The 14432-nt window shown below is 39.7% G+C and overlaps 1 protein-coding gene and 2 non-coding genes across 3 annotated transcripts; all 3 read left to right on the top strand.

The window, feature by feature from the left end:
- The first annotated feature begins 14 nt into the window (after positions 1 to 14).
- On the top strand, positions 15 to 10293 carry eif3ba (eukaryotic translation initiation factor 3, subunit Ba). Its single transcript, XM_022203727.2, has 19 exons — positions 15 to 238; positions 1375 to 1567; positions 1666 to 1785; positions 1868 to 1925; positions 3317 to 3445; positions 3564 to 3721; positions 4161 to 4292; positions 4389 to 4455; positions 4535 to 4581; positions 4690 to 4900; positions 4988 to 5060; positions 5155 to 5277; positions 5377 to 5455; positions 5695 to 5833; positions 5945 to 6070; positions 6853 to 6930; positions 8023 to 8131; positions 8224 to 8336; positions 9730 to 10293. The coding sequence occupies exons 1-18, from the start codon at positions 139 to 141 to the stop codon at positions 8322 to 8324; spliced, it is 2043 nt and encodes a 680-aa protein (XP_022059419.1). The 5' UTR covers positions 15 to 138; the 3' UTR covers positions 8325 to 8336; positions 9730 to 10293.
- Positions 5541 to 5622, top strand: LOC127534940 (small nucleolar RNA SNORD60). Its single transcript, XR_007943593.1, has one exon. It is a non-coding gene; the product is annotated as a small nucleolar RNA SNORD60 (small nucleolar RNA).
- Positions 6102 to 6186, top strand: LOC127534933 (small nucleolar RNA SNORD60). The gene has a single exon (XR_007943586.1). It is a non-coding gene; the product is annotated as a small nucleolar RNA SNORD60 (small nucleolar RNA).
- Positions 10294 to 14432: the final 4139 nt, after the last annotated feature.

Genomic DNA, 14432 nt, shown 5'->3' with positions numbered 1-14432 from the left:
TTCCGGTGTTCCGTTTCCGTCACATCGTCCATTTTCACGTTTTCGCACATGGTGCCACACCGGCCGACGACCGCCAGCCGCCTCACTTCTGGGATTCTGCTCCGTTGTAGCTAGAAATCCGCTTCGTAGTGCCGTTAAATGCAAGATACGGTGGATATGGTGGACGACCCCGAGTATGAGGAGGAGGAGCCCTCCTTCAGCGACCCGGAGGACTTCGTGGACGACGTCGAGGATGATGGTGAGCGGGTAACAGGAAAAATGCCGGCTTTCTGGCCTGTTGCTAGCAGCTAGCTAACGGCTCAACGGTGCTACTCCTTCAGATGCTAAACAGCTAGCTAGCTTTACAATTAAATATTTAGAATAAAATTAACAATTCCTCCATATTCAGACATAGTTATCAGGGTTAAAAAGAAACAGAACCGTTTTCCTCGGTGTCCCCAAAAATCGTGTTGATACAATTTCGCTTAACGCCCATTGAAGCTTCACCCAGACAGCTGCTAACTGTGGCCCTGTCGCTGACATTTAGAAAACTGAAACTGCATGTTATTTATATTAAGCAAATAATAAACGTTTTCGTGAAGTTGTCTGTATAGATAATTAAAGCCAAGACCACCACTGTGACCCCCTCAGTACGTGGATCATATGGAGCAGCTGGTAATATTAGCTATCTCAATGTAACGTTGGTCCATGTTTAAGATGAGTCTGCAGCATTATGTCCTTAGTTCTGCAGGGATAATGTGAACCTTATCATGGTTACGTTGTAAGGATTAATACCTTACATTCAGTATTTGCATTGTTTGTTAATTTGTTGGTACAATCAGTAAATCTAATGTAAACCAATATGTAATTTATGCAACAAATCCTATTTTTGGTATGATCTATAATGGTCAAAGAATTGGAATTCACTGTACTGAAATTATATTATGTCTACTCATTTACTTCAATGTGGGCAAGCTAAATATTAGACATATTTCATTGTGCTTCACTCTAATTTATCAACATTACGACTTCCAGCCTTCTGAAATGATCATGTAGTTTACTCAACAAATTTCAAAAACAGTAGATTTTGTATCAGACCATGTTACTTTAAGTTTGGTCTGCTGAATAAATTTGTAATTATTAAATGAGTTTTTTAAAGTCTATTTGAAGTATGTCATTTGTTAGCATGATTGATGTACTGTGAAATTTGGGCAATGAGCAATAAATATGTGGTACCTTCCATTTAAATTAGTTATCCCATATAGATTAAACTGAAAAATATCAGGGCATAGAAATGTGACTAGAAGCCCAAACCCAACGCAGACAGATCAGAGAAGAAACTACCATTATATCCACCCTTACTCATTTTCCCAACCCTCTTCTTCTACTTTTCAGAACTGCTTGGTGACATCCTGCGGGAGAAGCCCCAGGAGGCGGACGGCATAGACTCGGTGGTGGTGGTTGACAACGTCCCTCAGGTGGGCCCGGAGCGTTTGGAGAAGCTCAAGAACGTCATACACAAGATCTTCTCCAAGTTTGGCAAGATCACGACAGAGTTTTATCCAGAGGCTGAGGGCATGACCAAAGGGTATGATCCTGTCTTCTCGGATGGATTTTATTTTAAACGCAGTGATGCTCTGTTTACAGTTGAATCAAAGATCTAAAACTGAAATCTTCTTCTTGTAGGTACATCTTCTTGGAGTATGCTGCTCCTACCCAGGCCCTTGAAGCAGTAAAGAATGCGGATGGATACAAACTAGACAAACAACATACATTCAGGGTCAACCTCTTCACTGACTTTGACAAGTATGTATGCAACATCAACTAAGAAACTTGCATTTTAAAGTGGGATACAAATAGAATAATACTCTTTGCTTATTCTTCTTAGGTATATGAACATCAGTGATGAGTGGGAAACTCCAGAGAAGCAGCCTTTCAAAGACTTTGTGAGTCTTTTTTTTTTAAATTATTAAACAAATACTAGGATCAGTCAGTGTCAGCTCAGTAAAGGTGGTTGTTTGATCATCTCAGAATCTCCTGAAATTTTGTAAGAATGATTTTTGGCATCTGAAACTGACATTTTTTTAGCTGAAATTCCAACATTTTCATAATTTTTACCCAATAGAAATTTCCAATACATGTCTTGTGAGTTTGGAAATTGAACAAGATGCCGCTTTCATATGTCCGTGTCTCTTGACATATATGTCCTAGAGTCTTCAGATTTTCAGGAGATGTTCAGAATATTCTGGTGAGTGAAGAGAATGTAGCAAATTAGGTGATACTTCTCTCTCTTACTATCCCAAATTTCATCAACCTACCCATGATTCAAGATGTTCATCTGGCCGTTTGGAAATCCATCCATCCATTCTCTATACACCGCTTAATCCTCACTAGGGTCACGGGGGGTGCTGGAGCCTATCCCAGCTCACTCGGGCGAAGGCAGGGGACACCCTGGACAGGTCACCAGTCTGTCACAGGGCTACACATACAGACAAACAATCACACTCACATTCACACCTACGGGCAATTTAGAGTAATCAATTAACCTCAGCATATTTTTGGACTGTGAGAGGAAGCCGGAGTACCCGGAGAAAACCCACGCATGCACAGGGAGAACATGCAAACTCCATGCAGAAAGATCCCAGGCCCACCCGTTTTTTTTTTTTTTTTTTTTTTTTTATACCCGTGTCAACTTTGATTGGCCATAACTCCCATTTCTACTAATATTTGAATGCTTTCTAAGCATTAGTAGCATCATTCAGACAGTATTCTCACAATAGCGTTGATCAAACAGATCCTGTGTATTATGTAGAGATACATTTTTACCTCGTTCTTTGCTTTATTTGTAATACTTTGAACAAATCCTGAATCTTAGAGGTACTAAGCACAAAACAGTGGCTACTTTTTCCAGAATCTGCAGCATTCTTTCCATTCACCTGAAACTTCTAGACATCTCCTGAAAATGTGAAGACTTTAGGACGTATATACGGCATATGCTTCCAGAGATGTGGACATCTGAAGTGGCATCTCGTTCTGTTTCCAACTCAGGAATGATTTACTGAAAATTTCTATTTTATGAAAAATTATAAAAATGTTGGATTTTCAGTTAAAAAGACCATTCCAAGAAAGTTTCAAGAGATTCTGAAATAGTCAGCGACCACCTTGACACAGAATGACTTTTTGCTCTTTAATTACAACCTAATTAATTGATTATTCTACTGAATGCGTTTGGTGAAGAAGTTTCATCTTGATATAACAGTTTAATTGTAAAGTTGACTGTTTTTATATGAGCAGAATAATCAGTTGTACTCACCATTAGCTGTTCGTCTCTGTTTAGGGCAATATGCGTCATTGGATTGAGGACCCAGACTGTCGTGACCAGTACAGTGTGATTTATGAAGCTGGAGAGAGGACGGCCATTTTCTCCAATGATGCCAAGGAGCCGATCACAGTTGAAGAGAGAGCAGTAAGTCATTAATTGCGCACACAGTCGGTGGGACATTTAGGTCTAATGGGATCATATTAAATGTAATCCACCAGCCCTCGTTGGTTTGCAGACTTAATATTTTTGTGCTTTGATGCAGCGCTGGACGGAGACGTACGTTCGCTGGTCACCTAAAGGCACCTACCTGGCCACTTTCCATCAACGTGGCATTGCATTGTGGGGCGGCGAGAAGTTCAAACAGATTCAGAGGTTCAGCCATCAGGGCGTGTCCCTCATCGACTTCTCACCATGTGAGAGGTAATCTAAACCGCTGTGTAGCAATGCTAATGCTGAGGACCACACCCTTTATCTCCTCTTAACACATGTGATAACAAATGGTACTCTTACTTAATCCCATCTCATTATTTATCTTACTTTAATCTTGTTCAAATATAGAGCTTATTCCAAGAAGTGACGTAGGTTGTAAAGATTGTTTTTTATTATACGTATTTTGTTGCAGACAACACATGTACAGATGAATTATTTAGTACTTTTATCAGTATACAGCCACATCCATATGAAAATTTGACTGAATTTACAAATAAAAACAATAAAATGTCACCTAAAGCAATAATGACTTCAACTACCAACCCCAGACAACATCACAGAAGTGGACTCTAAATGAAAGTTAATGTTAGAAGAATGATGCATTACCTGAGCTGTCTGAAGCTTAGTGTGTGCTCGTGATGTCTTCCAGGTATGTTGTGACCTTCAGTCCACTCATGGACACCAAGGAGGACCCACAGGCCATCATCATCTGGGACATTCTGACCGGACAGAAGAAGAGAGGCTTCCACTGCGAGAGCTCTGCACACTGGCCTATATTCAAGTAAGAACACTTTATTCTTGTTCAAGTCGTAAAAGCTTCACATTTGCTGCTCCTCCAGTGTTTGAAAGTGTTATAACTCAAAATATTTGCTCTCAGATGGAGCCATGATGGGAAGTTCTTTGCTAGAATGACCCCAGACACATTGAGCATCTATGAAACTCCAGTAAGTAAACTTAAAAACATTCTAACTCTATTTTTTAAATGTGTAAATGATATTAAAACCATGTTTCTACCATTTTCAGTCTATGGGCCTGCTGGACAAGAAGAGTCTTAAGATTACCGGCATCAAGTAAGGGTCTTTCATGTTGTTATGCCTTTTTTTAAATCACATGCTTTAAATTGTGACATTACACTCTATAGACATATTAATAAGAGTCTGTGTACTTGTGTGTGACAGGGATTTCTCCTGGTCTCCTGGTGACAACATCATTGCATTCTGGGTGCCTGAGGACAAAGATATCCCAGCAAGAGTGACTCTGATGCAGATGCCGTCCCGTCAGGAGATCCGTGTCCGTAATCTCTTCAATGTTGTCGACTGCAAACTGCACTGGCAGAGAAATGGAGATTATCTGTGTGTGAAGGTGGACAGGACTCCCAAAGGAACACAGGTAGTCAGAGATGATAAAGAGAGGGGAGACAGCTGACTTCTCACTGGTGAAAATCTGATTCTAAGTTCAGTGTTTTACACTTTTCAGGGCGTTGTTACCAACTTTGAAATCTTCCGCATGAGAGAGAAGCAGGTTCCAGTTGATGTGGTGGAAATGAAGGGTAAGAACATATGTATGTTTATATACACACACACAAGCATTTGTTTGTCTTTCCAATGGTATAAAACTAAACTGCCGTTCTTTTCGTTGTTTAGAAAGCATCATAGCGTTCGCATGGGAACCCAACGGCAGCAAATTCGCTGTTCTCCATGGAGAGTCTCCGAGAATCAACGCCTCCTTCTATCATGTCAAAAATAACGGCAAAATTGAGCTCATAAGTGAGTTTAGTGGACAGATATGTAAACTTAAGGCATAATGTTTTCCAAGACAATGTGGCCTCTAAACTTCCACTGAATGTGCTGTTTTGTCTTTTGCAGAGATGTTTGACAAGCAGCAGGCCAACAGTATCTTCTGGAGCCCACAGGGACAGTTCATGGTGCTGGCAGGACTCAGGAGGTCAGTTTTTTATATATATATATATATATATATATATATATATATATGTGTGTGTGTGTGTGAGAGAGAAATCGAAAAAACAAGAAGCCACTGATGACAAACTAAACAACTTTTCTGACACCTCGTATGAGAGCAAAGCTCCTGATTCTAACGCTGCTCTGAGGCTCAAAGTATTTTGTATCTGCGCTGATTAATGTGTTCGAATGTGGACATAAACTTGACTTTTCCTGTGTGTGCAGTATGAATGGAGCTCTGGCCTTTGTGGACACGTCAGACTGCACCATGATGAACATAGCAGAGCACTACATGGCCTCTGACGTGGAGTGGGACCCAACTGGTCGCTATGTCGTCACCTCCGTCTCCTGGTGGAGCCACAAGGTCCAGACCAACACACAAAAAACACGTGGCTGTGGCTCTGCTGCCTTACCAGTCCGTGAAAATACCTGATTTATCCATTTACATTCTTTTCTTCACCTCTCATGCATGTAGGTGGACAACGCATACTGGCTGTGGACGTTCCAGGGCCGTCTCCTTCAGAAGAACAACAAGGACCGCTTCTGTCAGCTGCTCTGGAGACCCAGACCTCCCACCTTGCTCAGCGCAGACCAGATCAAGGTACCATTTTATCTGTACACCATCTGTATGGAGCCAGTGATGACAAACTGAACTTTTCTGACACCTCGTATGAGAGCTGCACTGTGGCTCCTGATTCTAACTCTGATCTGAGGCTCGCAACTTCCTGTCCATTTATACATCACATACACCAGAGACGTGCAGTGAGGTTCTTGGCTGGTTTACAGATCTATGAACCCAAAAGAGTCACTATTCAGTTGGCTGCATGCACATTGACTACTGGTTACGTTTCATATCTCGTCAGCTTTCTTTACACCCGCATAGGTAACGTATTTGGCTAAGAAAAAACATTATATTTAACTCTCCATGTGTTCTAAATTTGCCATTGCATTTCCACAATTCATACTCATTGAATACAAATAAAAATATAGAGTGGTGTCCAAAAACCTACCCAAAAAATTTAATATGTAATTTTTTTTAAAGCTTTTAATTCTGATGCTTTAATCAATTTCAAAAAAGGACTGTTCAACAAAAGGATAGCAAGAAACACAAAAGATCATTTTATTTAAGCTCAAAATTTAATAAATATTTTAATTTTTTTTCTTAGTCTGAGCCCGCTTTTTAAAATAAAATGTATAAATGTGAAAACTGCTCTCTTGTCCCTTAGTTTGAGTCAAACCTTTTAGCTCTGGCATTAATCATATGTTATTTATCACTTCTTGTTTTTACTGAAAACTGACCACACGTCTCTGACATCATCTGTGCATGTGAAACATTCCTTTGCAGTAAATGTGCTCTTACTACACTCACCTGTTCTCTTGCAGATGATCAAAAAGGATCTGAAGAAATACTCCAAGATCTTTGAGCAGAAGGATCGTCTCAGCCAGTCCAAGGCTTCTAAGGTTTGAACTGAAGACAAGTTTAACTTTATTGATCCCACACCAGGAAAATTCACATATATTACAGCAGATGGATACAGACGAGGCAGAAAGAAATGCGATTACAAAAAGTAAAAAAAAGATATACGAAAAAACATCCTATGTTCATTATGACAGTGAAGATTAAATATGGATAAGTACAGCCATGATATGGTGGGTTTACATGTGGATATGTACATATACGACATGAATATGTCATGTCGATGAATTTACATGTGTACAGGTTGAACATGGAGAATAATTTACCCACAATTCTGTTACTGTAGTAAAAAATGTTATTGGAGGAAAAGACCAGTGATTAACATGATATTATTACACATGAAGAGCTGTAAGAGAACAGTGTTATATCTTGTCGGTTGATCTGAAAAGAACTGTAAAGGCAGAACACAGTTTTATGTTTTAACTTTGTAGAATTTTTTGGGGAATGGGCCCTTTCAGGTAGGAAAAGAAAACCCGCAGCATATTAAACATACAGAATATACAGGAATAAGAGCAGAGGGGATATAGATATATAAAAATATAGAGGCATAATTATGTACAGAATGTATATACTAAGGCTGAAAACTGTGTAAATGGTGTGCGAGTAGGCAGAAAAATATAAATCAAATAAGAATTGTGCAATTAGTAGTATACAAATAACCTCAGTACATGTATACTTGTGTACATGTATGTGTCCGGGTAGCCAACACTGTCAAATAAAGTGCAGATGTAAATGTTTGTCTCTATGAGGAAGAATTGAAGATCCGAATGACCTGTGGGACAAACGACTTCCTCAGTCACTGAACGTTTCATTATTTTCTGCTCCCTCGTTAACGAGGGTGGATACAGTTTAAGCTTTTGACATTTTTTCACCAGTTGTGTTGGGGATAAACAAATTAGATTGCTGCTGTTCAATCATGTTTTCTTTCCCTTGTTAGGACATTTAAAACTACAAATGTACTTTACTGGTCCTGCTACACTGAAGATATTTTACTAGTAAAGCAACACAAGCTCCATATTCAGGATCCCAAACATTAGTCTTGTGTACTGAAGCTGAATGTTCCTGTGTGTGAGTAGGAGCTGGTGGACAAGCGCAGAGCCATGATGGAGGACTACCGTCGCTACCGGGAGGCGGCGCTGCAGATCTATCAGGAACAGAAGAGCATCCGCCTCGAGCTCAGAGGAGGTCGGGGTTTCTCTTTGCTTTTGCATTGCTCAACCATCACTTTCCTCCAAGTCATAATTAAGAATACTGACGTATTTCCTTGTGTCCCACAGGAGTGGACACTGATGAGCTGGACAGCAACGTGGACGACTGGGAGGAGGAGACCATTGAGTTTTTTATCAACGAAGAAATCATTCCTCTTGGAGATCTGTAGTCCCCTACGCAGGTAATGCCCTAACATAGACTGTACAGCACAAATTACATTCATTAGAACAACTCTTTTTTTCCCTCAGTGTTATTTGATTGCTTGCAGTCAGCTGTTTGTCTACACTGCTTATTGGATCATTCCACAAATAACCGATTTACTTAATTAGCCATTGTTTTATTTTGCCGTTTTAATTTTATTCCTCAAAAGATTTTGAAAATTCTGCCATCTTTCCAGTACAATGGAGCTGAATGTATTTTCTGATGTGCTGCTGCAAATGTCAACAACAGTATCATTCAGTAAAAGTGTTGCATCACTCCGGGTAACACACAGTACATGTTGTCTGCAATTTTCAGACTCTGTTTAACAGAAAATCTGGCATTTTTTTCACATGTTTTTTGGTCAGAGGCCAATTTTATGGAACTAAAAACCTTTTGTATTTTATTGCCGGATGTTCTTTTGAATTGCCTATGTTACAAGTTGTATTGAAAAAGAAGCTGAGAGTGTTTTAAAAAATGGAGTTGGAGCTACTCTGCTGGATAAATGAAATCATTTTTAAGTTATCCCTTTCCTTGCCTGTAGGTTTTAATACCGTAGCGTATTGGATTACTTAAATGTTGATTTAGATCATTGTCAGTAAAATAATATAGAGGAGACTGGGGTAAAGTGAGCCAATTTTTACAAGAGTTATGTTACAGTGGAGGCATGACAGTAATGTCTAAAAATAAAACATGTACTTCAGTATGCGGGACATCCCTGGGAATAATTGGTTTGAATCTAAAATAAACTGTTTTAAAATATGGCTTTCCCCCCAAAAAAATGTTTTCTTATCTCAACTGAAGCAATCTCAAAGAACATATGTCAGGGTATGTTGTGCCTCTGATTAGGTTGAAGTAATATTTAAAGTTTTCTATCTGATATAATGCAAGACCTGTCTGTTTGTTCAACCAAGATCTAGTGGGCATATCTTGTTCTCTTGAACCCTGTCCTGGTTTCTTTTTTCTTATTTTTTGTCCATGACTCAGTTTAAAGTCATTGTCAGTCTTCATCTGCCACCTGACGTATGGACTCCCATTCTGTACTTCTCCAACAGCTCTCTCCAAATCCTTGAGAGAAGTTGAAGCCCTCTCTGTCTTCCAGTGGTCTAAAAATGAAAATGTTGCATCATTTTGGTTATAAAACATGATATAGAATTACTGTAAAGTAATTATTCACCAATAATTAACTTAATCCCGGCCCTCAACTAACCCACAGGCTCATCTTACCTCACTCTCCTCTAATGCTATTGGTCTGTGTACTCAAACAAAACACTATAAGGTTTTAACACCACTTCTGTCATTCTTTCATTGCCTGTTTGTGTAATTAACTTAAAACACTCACTCTTACACTGCATTTTCCTTCTTCTTGCCTTCAGTCCATCCGTTTTTGTGTGGAAGGAGGAGAGAAGAACTGCGTCATTGATTGGAGAAGAACGACGACCACGACGTGAATTTTTGGGGTTCATCTTGATCCTCAATATTCGACTTTAGTGACATCATCAAAGCACACCTCGTGGGTCAGCAGCCACCGAGGGACAAGAGAGGATACTTCTTATTGTATATTTTCTCCTTGTCCCTCGCCACCATCTGCCACATTTTATTCCCTGTGGAACTTGGTCTTTAGTAATACTGCCTCTATTTTCTATTCATCAATTGAAGTCGCTCGCTGTCTAATCTCAGCCCCGTCTCCTGTTGGACCTTCTTCCACCTGGAGGTGATTGTGAACTAGCCTTACCATGCTAGTGTGTTACTGCAGGGCAGCACATCGTGCCATACTAGAAGGGGGTGGAGGTGTTGTGACTAAACAAGTAGCCTTGTTAATAAATGTGCTGATGGGGCGCTATAGTGGCCTGTATCCTCCTCCATTCAGACTAGGCTTTCACACAGGGAGGGAGTGCGCAGTGGGAATAACTTTAAATAAACATTCAAATGTAATACTACCTGCTTCCATCTCAGCGTTTGGTTCTTTGTTCTCGAGGGAATCTCATGTTTTGGCACTGAAATCCAGCTGAGTCACATAATTCCACCATGCAGAACATACAAGTAGACCTGCTTTAGTAAGTATAGAAAAAATAACTGCCAACAATTCGCTTCTTGACTTTTAGAAGTTGATTCTTTTCTGATCAATATTTTATGTGTAAAATCTGGAGTTTTTTAATACAAATTGAGAGATTTAAGTAGAAAAAAATGACCTGAAAATATAAAACATAATTGAAAAACCATGACCTAAGAGAGCAAGAAAAGCACTCAGAGAGCACAGTGCTCCGCCAAGTCTGCTAATTCGTCGTGTCATTTCCGACAGCTGAAATCTTGAAAAATTCATGGCAGAAATCATAGCACTATAGAATATACCCATTTATACAGTGGGGATCAAAAGTTTGAGCACCCCAGGTAAAAATTTGTATTAATGTGCATTAAGAAGCCAAGGAAAGATGGAAAAATCTCCAAAAAGCATCAAATTACAGATGAGACATTCTTATATGTCAAAAAAATGTTAGCTTTTATTTCCATCATTTACACTTTCAAAATAAAACACAATAATGCGTCTGCAAAAGTTTGAGCACCCTGCAGAGTTAATACCTTGTACTCCCCTCTTTGGCAAGTATCACAGCTTGTAAACGCTTTTTGTAGCCAGCTAAAAGTCTTTCAGTTCTTGTTTAAGGTGTCTTTGTCCATTGTTCCTTACAAGAGTCTTCCAGTTCTTTGAGATTTCCGGGCTGTCTGTCACGCACTGCTCTTTTAAGGTCTATCCATAGATTTTCAATTCTGTTGAGGTCAGGAGATTGTGAAGGCCATGGCAAAGCCTTCAGTTTACGCCTCTTGATGTGGATTTTGAGGTGTGTTTAGGATCATTATCCATTTGTAGAAGCCATCCTCTCTTCAGCTTTTTCACAGATGGCATCAAGTTAGCATCCAAAATATACTGAAATTTTATTGAATCCATTTTTCCTTCTACTCGTGAAATGTTCCCTGTGCCACTGGCTGCAATACAACCCCAAAGCATGATTGATCCACCCCCATGCTTGGACAGAGGTTCTTTTCATTAAATTCTGTGCCCTTTCTTCTCCAAACGTACCTTTGCTCATTCCAGACAAAAACTTCTATTTTAACTTCATCGGTCCACAGAACTTGTTTCCAAAATGCATCAGGCTTGTCTATATGTTCATTTGCAAACTTCCAAATGCTGATTTTTGTGTTGAGGATGTAGAAGAGGGCTGCACAGTGGAGTAGTGGTTAGCACTTTCGCCTTGCAGCAAGAAGATCCCTGGTTCATGTCATGTTCCTCCCACAGTCCAAAAATATGCTGAGGTTAATTGATTACTCAGACAGAGAGAAAGACAAAAGCAATGTTGATCGTCGCATAACCAAGGCTCCATGTCCTTGACAGAGTAAAATAATCAAAAACACTAATCGCTACACAATGCATATCTAAAAATATTATTTATTTTGAATAAATGGGTTTGCATGAGGGCTGCTCATGCAAAGTGGTCATGCAAAGTGGTTAGCACTTTGGCCTTGCAGCAAGAAGATCCCTGGTTTCAATCCCGGCCTGAGCCTGGGATCTTTCTGCATGGAGTTTGCATGTTCTCCCTGTGCATGCGTGGGTTTTCTCCGGGTACTCCGGCTTCCTCCCACAGTCCAAAAAAAATATGCTGAGGTTAATTGAGTACTCTAAATTGCCCGTAGGTATGAATGCGAGTGTGATTGTTTGTCTGTATATGTAGCCCTGTGACAGACTGGCGACCTGTCCAGGGTGTCCCCTGCCTTCGCCCGAGTCAGCTGGAATAGGCTCCAGCACCCCCCGCGACCCTAGTGAGGATAAAGCGGTGTATAGAGGATGGATGGATGGGTTTGCATGAGGGCTGTACAGTGGAGTAGTGGTTAGCACTTTGGCCTTGCAGCAAGAAGATCCCTGGTTCAAGTCCCGGCCCGAGCCTGGGATCTTTCTGCATGCGTGGGTTTTCTCCAGGTACTCCGGCTTCCTCCCACAGTCCAAAAATATGCTGAGGTTAATTGGTTACTCTAAATTGCCTGTAGGTGTGAATGTGAGTGAGATTGTGTGTCTGTATATGTAGCCCTGAGACAGACTGGCGACCTGTCCAGGGTGTCCTCTGCCTTCGCCTGAGTCAGCTGGGATAGGCTCCAGCACCCCCCGCGACCGTAGTGAGGTTAAAGCGGTGTATAGAGAATGGATGGGTTTGCATGAAGTCAATGTGGATAATGTACGTGATCATTAAATAGCAAATGTTTTTATTTAATTTCTCTTTTTCTTTGGTCATAGGTGATCAGAATTAAGCCACAATGACATCACTTTCTGAGGTTCCTGTAGCATTTAATCCTTCTGTTTGCAGACATGCAGCCAGTGGAGCGTACTGTATGTTAAGCAGCCTTATCCTTCCCTGATGTATGTAAATCTTTGTTGTTTGGAACGAATTACATCCCATAAACAGATGACGCCATCCTCAAGAGCCGCAGTTAAAACACAGCTGTGTTTCAGCTTAAACTCAGAGGCTTTCATGTCATCTAGCTACCACTAAAATCCCTATATTTGAAATGTGTGTGCTGTAAAGGAGGGGAGATTCCGTTCTGCTCGGCTGATTTTAACGTCTCTACCTTTCGCCGTAGGTAAAAATATTTGAGTTAAGAGATCACGCACTCTTTCATATCTACTATATGGTTTGTGGCTCTAAAATATTTCAGGCAAACCACGATGATGGGTTCTCGCTCTATTCCAAGGTCTAGTCTGTCATTAAGGTGAAAATTTGGGCTTTTTTCTTTTTAAACAGATTTTATTGACATTCATGCCCTCACTCAAAAACCACCTGATGTGCTGGCAGAAAGTAAAGTATGGTTTCTTTTTTTGAAAAGTAAAATATGGTAGTTAAGGAGTCCAGTTGTGTATTTCTTATTCAACATTTGTGTCATTGTTAGTGAGTTCTGCAGAAATTCAGCAAACAAGAAGCAATGAGCTGCGGATGAGCTAAAACCATTTAGCTTCATTAGTCTGCATGGTTACTCCCTGATGGAAATGTCTGCCGCTGTTGATCCACAATATTGACTCCGGGCTGCACAGATCTTTCACCTCATTAACCTCATTCGACATGATGCACTGATAGGTTCACACACTTGTAAAGACTTTTGCTGTGATGTCTGACATAAAAGTATTAAATTATTTAGGAATGTCTGAAGATGTACTATCATGAGTTATGCTATTTGAACCAGATTAAATACTGCAAAACAGGACTTCAACTCAAATCAGCAGGAGAGTTAAGAGAAGGAACTTTAGATTTCTATCATCCTCGGAAGTTAAACTTGCATTCAGACTGAGTTGGCAATGAGTTAGGAAAAAATTGACCTACCTAGTCTTCAGTAAGTGGTCGCACTGTCTAACACTTTCTTGGTTAAAGCCCTCGTGGAAATTTCTGACGTTTTTTTAAAAGAATCTCTGGGATCCTTTTAACACAAAGACTCCTCGTCAGCCACAGATTTTATAAACACTCTCCTCCATTTACAGATTAACAAATGTCAAATGAGCACATTAGTTATCTAATATATCCACCAATTCATTTATTAGCTATACTGTGTTATCGTTGGGGATGCTGGAGCAATGAATACCTCCATACTCTAAATGATTAAAATGAATGTGAAATTTTTGTGCTTTTGACGACTTCAGTAAGGCTCTACTTTTATTGTGGTTTTGCATTGGACTGTAATATATTGCAATCTAATAAACGGCTCAAAAGTGACCACAAAGTTCATTGTGAATCTCCAGTCATTTAAATTTTAAGTGTAAAGCAATAAACATTAAGCTCAACATTTGATGTTTACTGCACTGTGTGGGGGGCTTGGTGACAGAAACTTTATTGGATAGACATGAAACGTCCCATAGTACAAAAAAAAAGAACCAAAAATTTTTCTCTTTTTTTAAATTTTCATGTTTCATGTACTGTATTAATTGCTGACTTTCACTTTGAAGTTTATTTTTTAGCATTTTCTTAGCCTAAAAAGAATCTAATACAAACAATATTTGCTATGTTTATGTTTTTACTTGGATAATTTCCCCAAACAGTAAATAATA

This window comes from Acanthochromis polyacanthus, chromosome 7 (genome assembly GCF_021347895.1).
Source record: "Acanthochromis polyacanthus isolate Apoly-LR-REF ecotype Palm Island chromosome 7, KAUST_Apoly_ChrSc, whole genome shotgun sequence".
Classification (NCBI taxonomy): Eukaryota; Metazoa; Chordata; class Actinopteri; family Pomacentridae; genus Acanthochromis; species Acanthochromis polyacanthus.
Note: the sequence above shows the minus strand (reverse complement) of the source record. Positions and strands in the feature narration are given on the sequence as shown.